General features: G+C 38.6%; 1 protein-coding gene across 1 annotated transcript in view; it reads right to left on the bottom strand.

Moving 5' to 3' along the window:
* Window positions 1-12,500, bottom strand: part of LOC144956923 (A disintegrin and metalloproteinase with thrombospondin motifs 17-like) — a 31,914-nt gene that overhangs the window by 8,784 nt on the left and 10,630 nt on the right. The window contains exons 3-10 of the mRNA XM_078887756.1: window positions 9,105-9,191; window positions 7,514-7,667; window positions 6,897-7,014; window positions 4,661-4,739; window positions 3,767-3,850; window positions 2,102-2,244; window positions 1,784-1,824; window positions 1-13 (exon numbers count right to left, since the gene is read on the bottom strand). The exon at window positions 1-13 is cut by the window's left edge and continues 93 nt beyond it. Coding sequence (XP_078743882.1) covers window positions 1-13; window positions 1,784-1,824; window positions 2,102-2,244; window positions 3,767-3,850; window positions 4,661-4,739; window positions 6,897-7,014; window positions 7,514-7,667; window positions 9,105-9,191 — 719 coding nt within the window. The remainder of the gene's footprint in view (window positions 14-1,783; window positions 1,825-2,101; window positions 2,245-3,766; window positions 3,851-4,660; window positions 4,740-6,896; window positions 7,015-7,513; window positions 7,668-9,104; window positions 9,192-12,500) is intronic.

Below are 12,500 nucleotides of genomic sequence, written 5' to 3' on the forward strand. Positions count from 1 at the left end.
AAATAAGCCACACCTGAGGGGAAACGGTATGTGTAACCAATGAACTATCGTACTCTGAATAAAACTCATTCAATCCTCGAGATTGTTCCTACTGTGCGGCTATGTGATCTTGTGGTATGACACTCGCTTTCGGATCGCAAAGTCCTGAGTTCGAGCCTTGCGCTCGGCGCATAGTTGAGTCCTTGAAAAAGACTCTTTACTCACATTCTCTCACTGTACTCAGGTGTAAAATGAGTACCTGGCCGTTGACAGCGTTGTCTTTGTCCGAAAAATTGTAATATCGCCTAATAGGCTTTATGTCCCGTCCTACATGTTAAATGTTGCTGTTGACCAGGGAGACCTTGTAAAGCGCTTTAAGCACATTTAGTGGATATTGCGCTAAATAAAAGCTCAATTTTATTATTTTTTTATTTTATATATATATTTTTTTTTTACTTCTCACAATTGGATTCAATATTCTGATGTCACGTCGCCCAGCAACGGCGGGTTCTAAACAAAGAAGATCGATACTTTTTATTCTCCACGCTGGCTAGAACTTTTCATAAGTCTTGTGATCAGACTATGTAAAAGTCACAACATAATCAGATGTATAATGTTGTTTTGCTTTTCCTCTGGATACGCTTTTATTCTCGTCGGAGAAATATTTCATAAGGTCGTCCGCCATTGGTCAGATAGTTTAGAGCCAGTTACAAAGTTACCATGCGTCATTACTAGGGAAGTGACGTTACGACGGTTGAAGTGTATTGGAAAAACATTATTCAAAATGAGCATGTGCATAGATAGTTTTTTTTTCAACTATCATTAACATACAAAAACTAAAAACAACGCCTATAATTTGTCTCAAAAAATGTAATAAATAGGCATGGGGGTAAAAGTAACCCCGGGTATACTACGGATATAGTCAATGTTAGGGTTGAATGAGTTTAAAATGTGGCCAGAAAACTCTTCCTTTAAATATCGATTGATATAAATGACTCTCTTCTTCTTCAAGTACCAAGTCTGTGCCAGACATCGGTGATCATGGTACGCCATTCATCTCTCTGATCAGATAACCTCAGAAAACTAATATTACTCTTCTCTTTCTTTGTCACCCAGCTGTTCAAACTATTCAAATATGTTTTTCTTGGTCTACCTTAACTCTTTTTACCTTCTATTTTTCCTGTGAGAGCAAGATGTTCAATCCATTTATGTCGATTTAGGTGCCCTAAAAATTGCATTTGTCTTGTTCTTATTGTACGAATTGTTGCCTCCAGTTTAGTTCTTAATGTCTTCTGTAATTGTCCAACTTTCACAGCCATATAATAATACTGACCATACATACAATACGCCTTCAAAACCCTATGTTTTGTTGTCATTGAGTTAAACAATTTCCTGTCCACCTTTGACTCTCATCAGGACAAAAAATCTCAAACCTGAGACTCCGCATCGTTCGATTGAAATGACCCACTTCTGGCCACATTTTTAAATACGTGTCTAACCAGAATTAAGGACGTTAATAGGATTCAATTGTCTGATGTCACGTCCGCCCAGCAACGAGCAGCTTGGTTATAGGCAAAAAGAAATCGGTATTTTATATTGTTCATGTGATCAGAATGTATCAAAGTCAAAACATGATCAGATCTATAATGTTTTTCTTCTACGGATACACTTTTATGCTCGTCGGAGAAGTATTTTAAAAGGGAGCCCGACATTGTTCCGATAGTTTAGAGCTAGTTACTAAGTTACTATGCATCATTGCGAGGGAAGTGACGTCACGACTGTTGAAGCCTATTATTATATGCACCTATAACTCCCGTTTTTCCATTTGACCTGGCCAGCTTGTATCTGGAACAACGAAGAAAAAATATGATGTAATTGAAAACAAGAAAAGTAGGGTATCTAGTATTGACTTTTGACTGCCTATTCACTGTTTTACATCGTTTCACTTCATCTCTCTCTCTCTCTCTCTCTCTCTCTCTCTCTCTCTCTCTCTCTCTCTCTCTCTCTCTCTCTCTCTCTCTCTCTCTCTCTCTCTCTCATACATGTATCATCCATTTACAAGCTATTTATCAATGTCTGTCCCTTATTTCAAACTATAAGTTGTCCAAACTATAATACTTACCCGGTAAACAACATTTGATGGTCCCCATCCGGCCCCTTCTCCGTGTTGACATATTTCCTGAACGATGACAAGGCCTTTCCAAACTCAATCTTATTGGTGCCTTTGATCACGTGACCCTCCGACCACGGACAAAATCGACGAAACTGTTTCGAGATGGATTGATTATAAGATGCTATTCATGAAATAATCTAACTGTATTTTATTCAACTTTTACAATAACCTTCAAGCTAAAAACGAAAGTTGCCAACATGAAATTGCAAATAAGAAAAAAACAACCACCTACTGATTAGGCTGGCTGGTATGCGGCTATGTGGTCTTGTGGTATGACACTCGCTTTCGGATCGGAAGGTCCTGGGTTCGAGCCTCGCTCGGCGCATAGTTGAGTCCTTGGAGAAGGCTCTTTACTCACATATTCTCTCACCTTACCCAGGTGTAAAATGAGTACCTGGCCGTTAACAGCGTTGTCTTTGTCCCAAAAAATTGTAATATCGCCTGACAGGCGTCATGTCTCGTCCTACATGTTATGTGTTGCTGTTGGTCAGGGACCCCTTGTAAAGCGCTTTGAGCACGTTTAGTGGATATTGCGCTGTATAAAAGCTCAAGTTTTTTTATGCCTGTAATAAAGGTGGTACTGGTAGAAACTCTTACTCTGCATACACACGACGATTTGGGAGAGACGTAAACCAATTGAATAGGCTGATATACATTTAATATAGGTAGCAATGGTAGAAGCCCTTGCCATGCAGACATACGATGGCTTGGTAGAGACATACATGAACCGATTAGGCTGGCTGGTATGCCTGTAATAAATATAGTATTTGTAGAAACCATTACCATGCATACATACGATGATTTGGAAGAGACACACATCAACCGGTTAGGCTGGCTGGTATGCCTGTAATAAATATAGTATTTGTAGAAACCATTACCATGCATACATACGATGGTTTGGGAGAGACATTCACCCACCGATTAGGCTGATATGCATGCAATGAAGATGGTAATAGTAGAAACCCATACAATGCATCCATACGATTGTTTGGTAGAGACATACACCAAACATTTAGCCTGCTGGCCTGTAATAAAGGTATTAATTGTAGAAACTCTCACCATGCATACATACAATGGTTTGATAGAGACATACACTAACTTATTAGGTTGAAGGGATTGTAATAAAGGTAGTAATAGTAGAGGCCCTTAGTATTCATACATACGATGTTTTGGTAGACACATATACAAACACTTTAGGCTTAGTGGTATGCCTGTAATAAAGGTAGTAATGGATAGAAGCCCTAACCATGTAATCATACGATGGTTTGATAGAGACATACACCAACTGATATGGTTGATGGGCTTGTAAAAAAGGTAGTAATGGATAGAAACCCTTACCATGCAAACATACAACGATTTGGGAGAGACATACACCAACTGATATGGTTGATGGGCCTGTAATAAAGGTAGTAATGGATAGAAACCCTTACCATGCAAACATACAACGATTTGGGAGAGACATACACCAACTGATATGGTTGATGGGCCTGTAATAAAGGTAGTAATGGATAGAAACCCTTACCATGCAAACATACAACGATTTGATAGAGACATACACCAACTGATATGGTTGATGGGCTTGTAAAAAAGGTAGTAATGGATAGAAGCCCTTACCATGCATACATACAACGATTTGGGAGAGACATACACCTCTAGATTGGGCTGGTTGTTTTTGATGGTTTCGTACCTCAAGGATGCCTGAGAATGAGAAAAGAAAAATACATAATATGTAACCAATGACTTCAAAACGGTCTTATGTACTCTAATGTCTCAAATAGAAGGAGGAGTGGGAAAGCGGGATGGAAAGGAGGGGGGGGGGGTGCGTAATACGAGTAATGAAGGGGAGGAGTGCAATTTTACCAATCCTTAGAAGGGAAGGGGGGTGCGCATTTTGGCCTTTTCTAAATTAGTAGGGGGGGGGTGGATTCTGGAAAATGTAGAAGGTGGGGGGGGGGGGTTGGTGGCGGCGTCTATTTGATAGCCTGTAGTAGGAGTGAACCTTATCCTTAGAATTGAATTGCAAACCTCTCCTTACCAACTACAGTACAATCGTCACATTTGTGACGTTAGAATGAACGGAGAAGAAGAAGAGAACACGGAGGAGGAGAAAGATGACGATGATGATGGTGATGATGATGATGGTGATGATGATGATGATGATGATGATGATGATGATGATGATGATGATGATGGGGAGGGGGAGGAGGATGAGGATGATGAGCAGGAGGAGAAGAAGGATGATGATGATGATGATGATGATGATGATGATGATGAGGAGGAGGAGGAGGAGGAGGAGGAGGAGGAGGAGGAGGAGGGGTGGGAGGAAGAAGATGACGAGGAGGAGGAAGAAGATGAGGTGGTGGAGGGTGACGACGAGGTGGTGGTGGTGGTGGTAGCGGTGGTGGTGGTGATTGGTGGTGGTGGTGGTGGTGGTGGTGGTGGTGGTGGTGGTGGTGGTGGTAGATTGAGGAATTGGATGAGGAGAAGGGAAAGAATAAGAATACCAACCGACAAAGACACGAATCCATAGTAGAGGTACATTTCCAACAATGTTAGCAGAGGTCTCGACCCTGTAAAATCCAAGAATCTGCAAAGAGCAATCAATATTATCATAAGGGTTTTAGCCTTCTCCTTACCAGCTAACATTCGTTACGATACAACCAACAATCTTATCATTTTGATTTCTTTTGCACATCACAAAATCTAAAGAAAATTTGTTTTTATAGTTATAAAAACTTGACACTGTGCTATAGAAGAGCTCATTTTAGTGAACAATATTGTGTATAAAATATTCTTGTTGGTTTTCTGTTTGAGTAAGAAAATTCTATTTTTGTGTTGGGTGGCGTGACGTTTTTGGGGGAAAACTCTGAATATGGGTGGTAAGGAGAGAGTTAACCAAATAAATAGTCAATGTATTTGTCAGGCACAGCGTTACTTGCTTTGTGAGCTGAATAACAATATGAAACTGTATGGAAGCTTTAACCCTCTCCTTTCCAACTATAGGAAAATCGTCACATTTGTTACGATACAACCAACAGTTTTCTCTTTCTGATTTCTCTTGTACATCACAAAATTTAAAGAAATGATTTGATTACAACTTTAAATACTAAACACTGTGTTGTAGAGCTCATTTTTCTGAACAACATTCTGTATAGAATGCACTTGTTAATTTTTGTTTGATTAGGAAAAGTCTATTTTTCTATTGGGTGGGTTTGAATTTTCGGGGGAAATTCTAAAAATGGCTGGTAAGGAGAGAGTTAAATTATTAAACGAAAACAGATAATGTGGACGTTTTGGGATTTCCTCCTTTATCAACAAAACACGATGATTGAAGCACTAAAGACGTATGAGAGATGTGAGAAAAGGATTCAATAGTTTGATGTCACGTCCGTCCAGCAAAGAGCAGCTTGGTTCTAAACAAAGATAATCAGTACTTTTTATTCTTCATGCTGGCTAGAACATTTTCACATATCATGTGATCAGAATGTATAAAATCCAAACCACGATCAATTTATAATGTTTTTCTCCTCTGGATACACTTTTATGTTCTTCGGAGAAGTATTTCATAAGGGCGTCTACCATTGTTCCGATAGTTTAGAACCAGTTACTAAGTCACAATGCGTCATTACGAGGGAAGTGACGTCACGACTGTTGAAGCCTATTGTGTTGTTAAGGGGGATAATCATTATTCACATCAACAAACCCCATTATTAAATTGAAGCTTTCATTCAAACTCCTACTGTTATGTCAAGCTTCAAGCAGCAACATTTTCATCTTTATTTCCTTTATGAGCGAACATCTAATTCCAGTATTTTGCTGTACTCAAGATAAACATTTAATTTAAGATTTCTCTAGAAAACTATTCAATATTAAGCCTTGGAAGGACTGGCTACATCCACACTTCCAAGCATTTTGGAACCGAATGACTACAATGTATGACGTCACGACATCTCAGCCATAATTGTAGCCGCACTGTGTCACCATGACCTTCCTTATTCTGTGGCGCTACACTGCGGCTAGTCTCTAGATTAGTCCGGCGCTCTTTTGGAATAGCCTTTGAAAAGACAATTGTTCCTCTTATGGATGAATGAAGAAAATAAATTCTATAGGACTGTAAAAATAAATTATTTATCTTTATATTTCACACGTACTTTTCTTCCCCTTAGGGATGATTGAAGAAAAGTAAATTCTATAAGACTGGCGGAGAAAATACTTATATATATATATATATATATATATATATATATATATATATATATATATATATATATCGTGTTTGATACAAATATGGTACGAAAAGTGCTCGACATGTAGCACTGGAGCGAATTATTATTTTAATATTTACCACAAACATTGTGGTAAATATTAAAATTTATATATATATTATATATATATATATATATATATATAATATATATATATATATATATATATAATATTTACCACAATGTTTGAGTCAGTCTACATTAATGTTTCAGGCTTAATTCGCCATCGTCAGGACTGAGTTGTTTTGTTGACTGATGTTGTTTGTTGAAGTGGTTCCGGTTTGTACTTAATTAACAAGAACTTCCGGCGATGTGGACACGTACTGTACATCTCACTTTTCGTGTTGAGTGTGGCTTCATGAAGCCACACTCAACACGAAAAGTGAGATGTACGGTACGTGTGGACACAATATATATATATATATATATATATATATATATATATATATATATATATATATATTATATTTCATACGTACTTTTGAAAGGCGGCATAATCAGCAACCATGGCCAGTTCAATGTATCTCTTTTCTTTCTTAGTACGGGGAAATAGCTTATTAACCTTCCCTGCCAAGGACGGGAATGAAAGGGCTTGTTCTAGGAAGGATTAGAATAAAATATCCAAAGACAGATTAATGACTAGGACTGTGGTTGGGCGGATGTCGTGTTGATTGGTTTACTCTGTATATACCTGTCATCATCTTTGTCATAATCTTATCGGTATAATCATCATCATCATTATTATTATTATTATCATCATTATTATCATCATGATAATAATCATCATCATAAGCATCACCGCTACCAGCTCAGTTTTCATCATCATCATCCTAATCATGATCATCATCATCATCATCATCATCCTAATCATGATCATCATCATCATCATCATCATCCTAATCATGATCATCATCATCATCATCATCATCATCATCCTAATCATGATCATCATCATCATCATCATCATCATCATCATCATCATCATCATCATCATCATCAACAACAACAACAACAACAACAACAATAACAACATCATCATCATCATCATCATCACCGTCACCAACAAGTAAACACAACGACAATAGCAAAACAACACCTTTCTTATTCAAGTAAATGACTTCATCGGTCACCTCCTCCTCGGCAACGGCTGTATTGTTGACCACTCTCAAAATATGACTGGACCCCGTGTCGTCTTGGATGTGGTCAGGGGCTATCACATATTCTTTGTTGCCTATGGTCAGTGTACCGTCCTAGTTGAAATAAAAAATATGAAATTGAATGTAAACTTCAATTGTATTACAAGAACAGATTACATTACGTCCTAGTTGAGGGGAACAAAATCTATTACTATAAACACAATCAAATGGGATACAGCGTGCTTATCATGATTCATGTTGCTTTATCTACTCAACCAGCAGGCTATGTCTAACATTATTCCACCCTCTCATCGGAAAACCCTATCATTTCTTAGTAAATACATAATCGTTATAATGATTCACGTTGCTTTATCTAAGATATCAGCAGGCTATGTCTAACATTATAAATACCACCCCTCTCATCGGAAAACCCCATTATTTCTTAATAAATACGTCATCGTTGAATATTGCTTTCATAACATAACATGTGGTATAGGGCAAAATAGGATAAGATCCTTTGAATGCCCTTAATATTAATTAGTAATGCCATAAATCTATTGATTAAATATTACAATAACGATACACGTGGTAAAGATAGTATTTCAACTTAAATGTACTCATGTGGTGTACAAACATATATCTTTAACGCGTTGAATAAAAATTGATTCAACGATTGAAAAATATTTTCATACATTTTGTTGGTGTGACGTTAATTGTAAAAGACAGCTGATTTGTAATTAAAATTCATCTTTTGGTGTGCATGAATACAAATCCAACGTTTTTTCTGTTTGGGTCAAATTGTCATTCAAACAGAAGGAGAAAAATACAAATTATGGTGAATAGAAGTACTTTTAATATATATAATAGCATACAATTTGGTTACAAAATATCTAATAACCTTACTCGTCATATTTGTATCGTGCAATAACGCATACTCGCACGCTCGTTGTGTTATTGGGCACGATAAAAATAACTCGTTTAATAAATATAAAGAGATGAAAGAATCGAACAATAATATTTCTATCTCATGTGGTACCAGTCTCCTGTTATGTGCCCTTTGACCCATCATCGATGTCTTATTGTGTCTATCTTTTCTTAATGACCTCTAGTCAAGAGATTTCAACGAGTATTTTAAACGAGAATTGAAATTAATGTATTTCAATCTACATAGTTAAAAAACGTGTAAGCTTTTCAGTGCACGCAAAGAGTTTTACGTTGAATTAAGGAGGAAGAGGAGGGGGATACGAGGACTAGGAGGAGAAGTTAGAAGGAGTAGGAGGAGGGGAGAAGGAGGAGGAGGATGAGGAGGAAAAGCAGGAGGAGGAGGAGGAGAAGAAGGAGAAGATGGAGAGGATAGGGGGAGAAGTTAGGAGGAGGAGAAGAAGAAGAAGAAGGAGGAGGAGGAGGAGGAGGAGGAGGAGGAGGAGGAGAAGCAGAGTAGGGGGGGGAGTTAGGAGGCGGTGGAGGAGAAGGAGAGGAGTAGGGGAGGAGGAGGAGGAGGAAGAGGAAGAGAGGAAGCAGCGGGCGAGTAATTTTAGGAAAGGCTGTTACCAATGCAAATCCAAATGATGATGTTATTTTGGAGGCCATGATAAGACCTGTGTGATTCATCTGTCTGTAAAACGCTCTTGGTAGAACCTGGGAAAAAGCAAGGTAAAGACATTCAGATGTGTGACCGGGATTCTCAAACGGTGTTTCCCTTTTTTTACGAAACCCTCCGATACCGTCCGAAACCCTCCGAAACCCTCCGAAACTCGCCGAAACCCTCCGAAACCCGCCGAAAACCGACGAAACCTGACAATATTCGACAAAGTTATGGGAAGTAGGCAACAGTGGGGAGAGAACCTGAGATCCAGGGAAGTGTACATACCAGTGGGGAGTGAACCTGAGACTATGGTTATCGGCGGGTTTCGGCGCGTTTCGTAAAAACGAAACACCCCTTCTCAAATAGGTATTGATAGTATGCGCTTGGCTAAGAAGCTCACAACAATGCTATCCGATGTGTAACCATGAACTTTTATAGTCTGGATAATCCAGTTAAGAGAGAATTACTCATAAATGCAGATGGCAAAAAATCAATAACAAAGACCCGAGTGACGTTAACTTTATTCTATCTATTGGTTTAGATCAATGTGCACTTATGTGCAGGTCTGATAATTGAATTTATTTTGGACTTATTGTGGTATGGAAAACTTTTTTTAAATGACGCAAAATATTGTCCATCACAACATTGTTCAACTAGGCCCATTATTGTGTTTGGATCTCAAACCTGCATACATTGTAGGAAACGTTTTATTTATTTTTTTTTTAATTGATTTTCAGTCGAAAATATGAGACTTCGATTAATATTTTATCTATTAATGAGATAATAAAAATCAATTTCCATTTTCGTCCTTGGAAAAGGCTCTTTACTCATATTCTGTAACGGTACTCACGTGTAAAATGAGTACCTGGCCATTTATAGTGTTGTCTCTGTCCAAAAAAAATTGTATTATCGCCTAACAGGCGTCATGTCTCGCCCTACATGTTATGTGTTGCTGTTGGGAAGGGACCCCTTGTAAAGAGCTTTGATCACTTTTAGTGGATATTGCTCTGTATAAACGCTCAAACCCTAAAGTAAATGAAGCTTTTTTGATCACATATACCGAAACCGATGGACAGGTAAAACTTGGAGGGCAGACGATAAAAGGAAGACCAAGGTCCAGTTATGTGGAAACATCCTGGAATGGACAAGGATGAATGGCAGAGAGCTGTACGATCCGTTATCAGACGTGAGAAATGGGCATACATTTGCGGCTATGTGGTCTTATGGTATGACCCTCGCTTTCGGATCGGAAGTCCGGGGTCCGAACCTTGCTCGCTCGGCGCATCGTTGAGTCCTTGGAGATGGCTTTTTACTCACATTCTCTCACCGTACTCAGGTGTAAAAATGAGTACCGGGCCGATACTGCGTTGTCTCTGTCACAAAAAAGTGTAATATCGCCTAACAGGCGTCATGTCTCGTCCTACATGTTATGTGTTGCTGTTGGGCAGGGACCCCTTGTAAAGCGCTTTCAGCACGTTTAGTGGATATCCGATATAGCGCTATTTTCAATCTATTTTTTTTTTTGTCATCGCAAAGTGTGGGCAGCCAACGTCATTGAGGACGACGCTGGATAGTAATAGTAGTATTATGTGGAATGTTTTAGGATCTGGCTATCCACGATTCGCTGAGAGCTTAATCCTTATGTACATTTAATGATATAGATATTAAGAACACATTAACCTAAACGAACTCAATGGAAGAGAGGCCCGCCTACTTGACTCGCATGAATGGTTTGGTGTCTTTGTAAGACATGCATTGTATGACATAAGTACTGTCCCATTTTACCATATTATTCTGAAAAAACACATTAAAAAATAAAAAAACAACAATTTTTGGCCATAAATCTCATCCTCCAAATATTTATTGATTGAAAAAAATAACACATTTAGCGGAAGAGTAGCGTCCCTTGATTGGTCACCCATAGTCTGTGACGTCACCGGCGGAAAATTTATTAGAGAGAGAACGTCATGTTGGTTGTGCGCATGCCTCTTTCGTCCTCGCTTCCGGTAAAAGCGGCTTGAGACACTTCAAAACCAAATTGACGTTCTCTCTGTAAGGTGACGTCCAATCAAGGGACGCTACTCTTCCGCTAATCTCATTCCCTATTGAAAGGGTTTGACCAGAAAACAAAGTCTCACAACCCTGGGTCTAAGAACGATTTTGTGAAGTCCCAGTTTAGAGAGGTTTCGCCAACTAGAGGGTCATTTAATAAAAATTAGAGCTTTTATTTAGAGCAATCGCCACTAAATGTGCTCAAAGCGCTTTACAATGGGTCCCTGACCAACAGCAACACCTAACATGTAGAACGCGACATGACGCCTGTTAGGCAATATTACAATTTTTCCGACAGAGACAACGCTGTCGACAGCCATATACTCATTTTACACATGAGTACGGTGAGAGAATGTGAGTAAAGAGTCTTTTCCGAGGACTCAACTATGCGCCGAGTGCGGCTCGAACCCAGGACCTTCCGATCCGAAAGCGAGTGTCATACCACAAGACCAAATAGTCGCACATTTAAATCAATCGATACCTGAAAGGGGGAGTATTCTGTCCAAATTTTGAAATATTTTATTGTCTTTCCAGAGTACGATAGTTAACTGGTTTAAGCGACGTGCACTTATTTGTAGGTCTGATAACCGATTTTCCTTATGGCCCCATTATTGTAATGGAAATCTAAAAGAAAATGACGCAATATATTGTCCATTACAACAATGTTAAACTAGGCCCATGTGTGAGTTCAGATGTCAGACCTGCATATATGTGCACGTCGAGTTTAAGGTATCATCATAATAAGACGTGTAACAAATTGTTTTGTTTTGATTTGGTTTTGTTATTGTTTATTCTTTTGTGTTTTTTTTTCGTTTTTTTTTTGTTGGTTTTTATCTTGTTTTTTTTAGGGGGGCGTTGGGGGGGGGGGGGGGGGGGGTTCGTTGGTTATTGCTGTGTTTTTTTCTGATAAACAAACTATTCCCACAGTAAGGAAACAAGTTTCATATTTTCACGGTTTGAAGTTGAATTGACGGGAAACTGCGCAGTGTTAAAAATGTTGCTTTTATTCCCAAAGTAATATCCATGATCGAGGAAGTTAAAACAACTTAATTCTAATGATTTATTACAAGAGAGTGCCTGGTTGCAGACGGCATGGTGCGGCTATGTAGTCTAGTGGTCTCATAATCCAAATTGTTAACATGTTATGAGCTCACTGTTGTCATGGAAATACTCTCAAACCAACGCAAAATATTCCCCATTGCAACAATGTCAAAAAAGGGCCAAAATTGCTTTCGGTTATCAGACCTGAGACTTGAAGCACGTCGGTCCGGGTTCATTCATCACCTTTTGTCCTATTTCGAAGTTTCCGA

Source organism: Berghia stephanieae, chromosome 11, assembly GCF_034508935.2.
Source record: "Berghia stephanieae isolate SIO BIC M18660-M18661 chromosome 11, UCSD_Bste_1.3, whole genome shotgun sequence".
Classification (NCBI taxonomy): domain Eukaryota; kingdom Metazoa; phylum Mollusca; class Gastropoda; order Nudibranchia; family Aeolidiidae; genus Berghia; species Berghia stephanieae.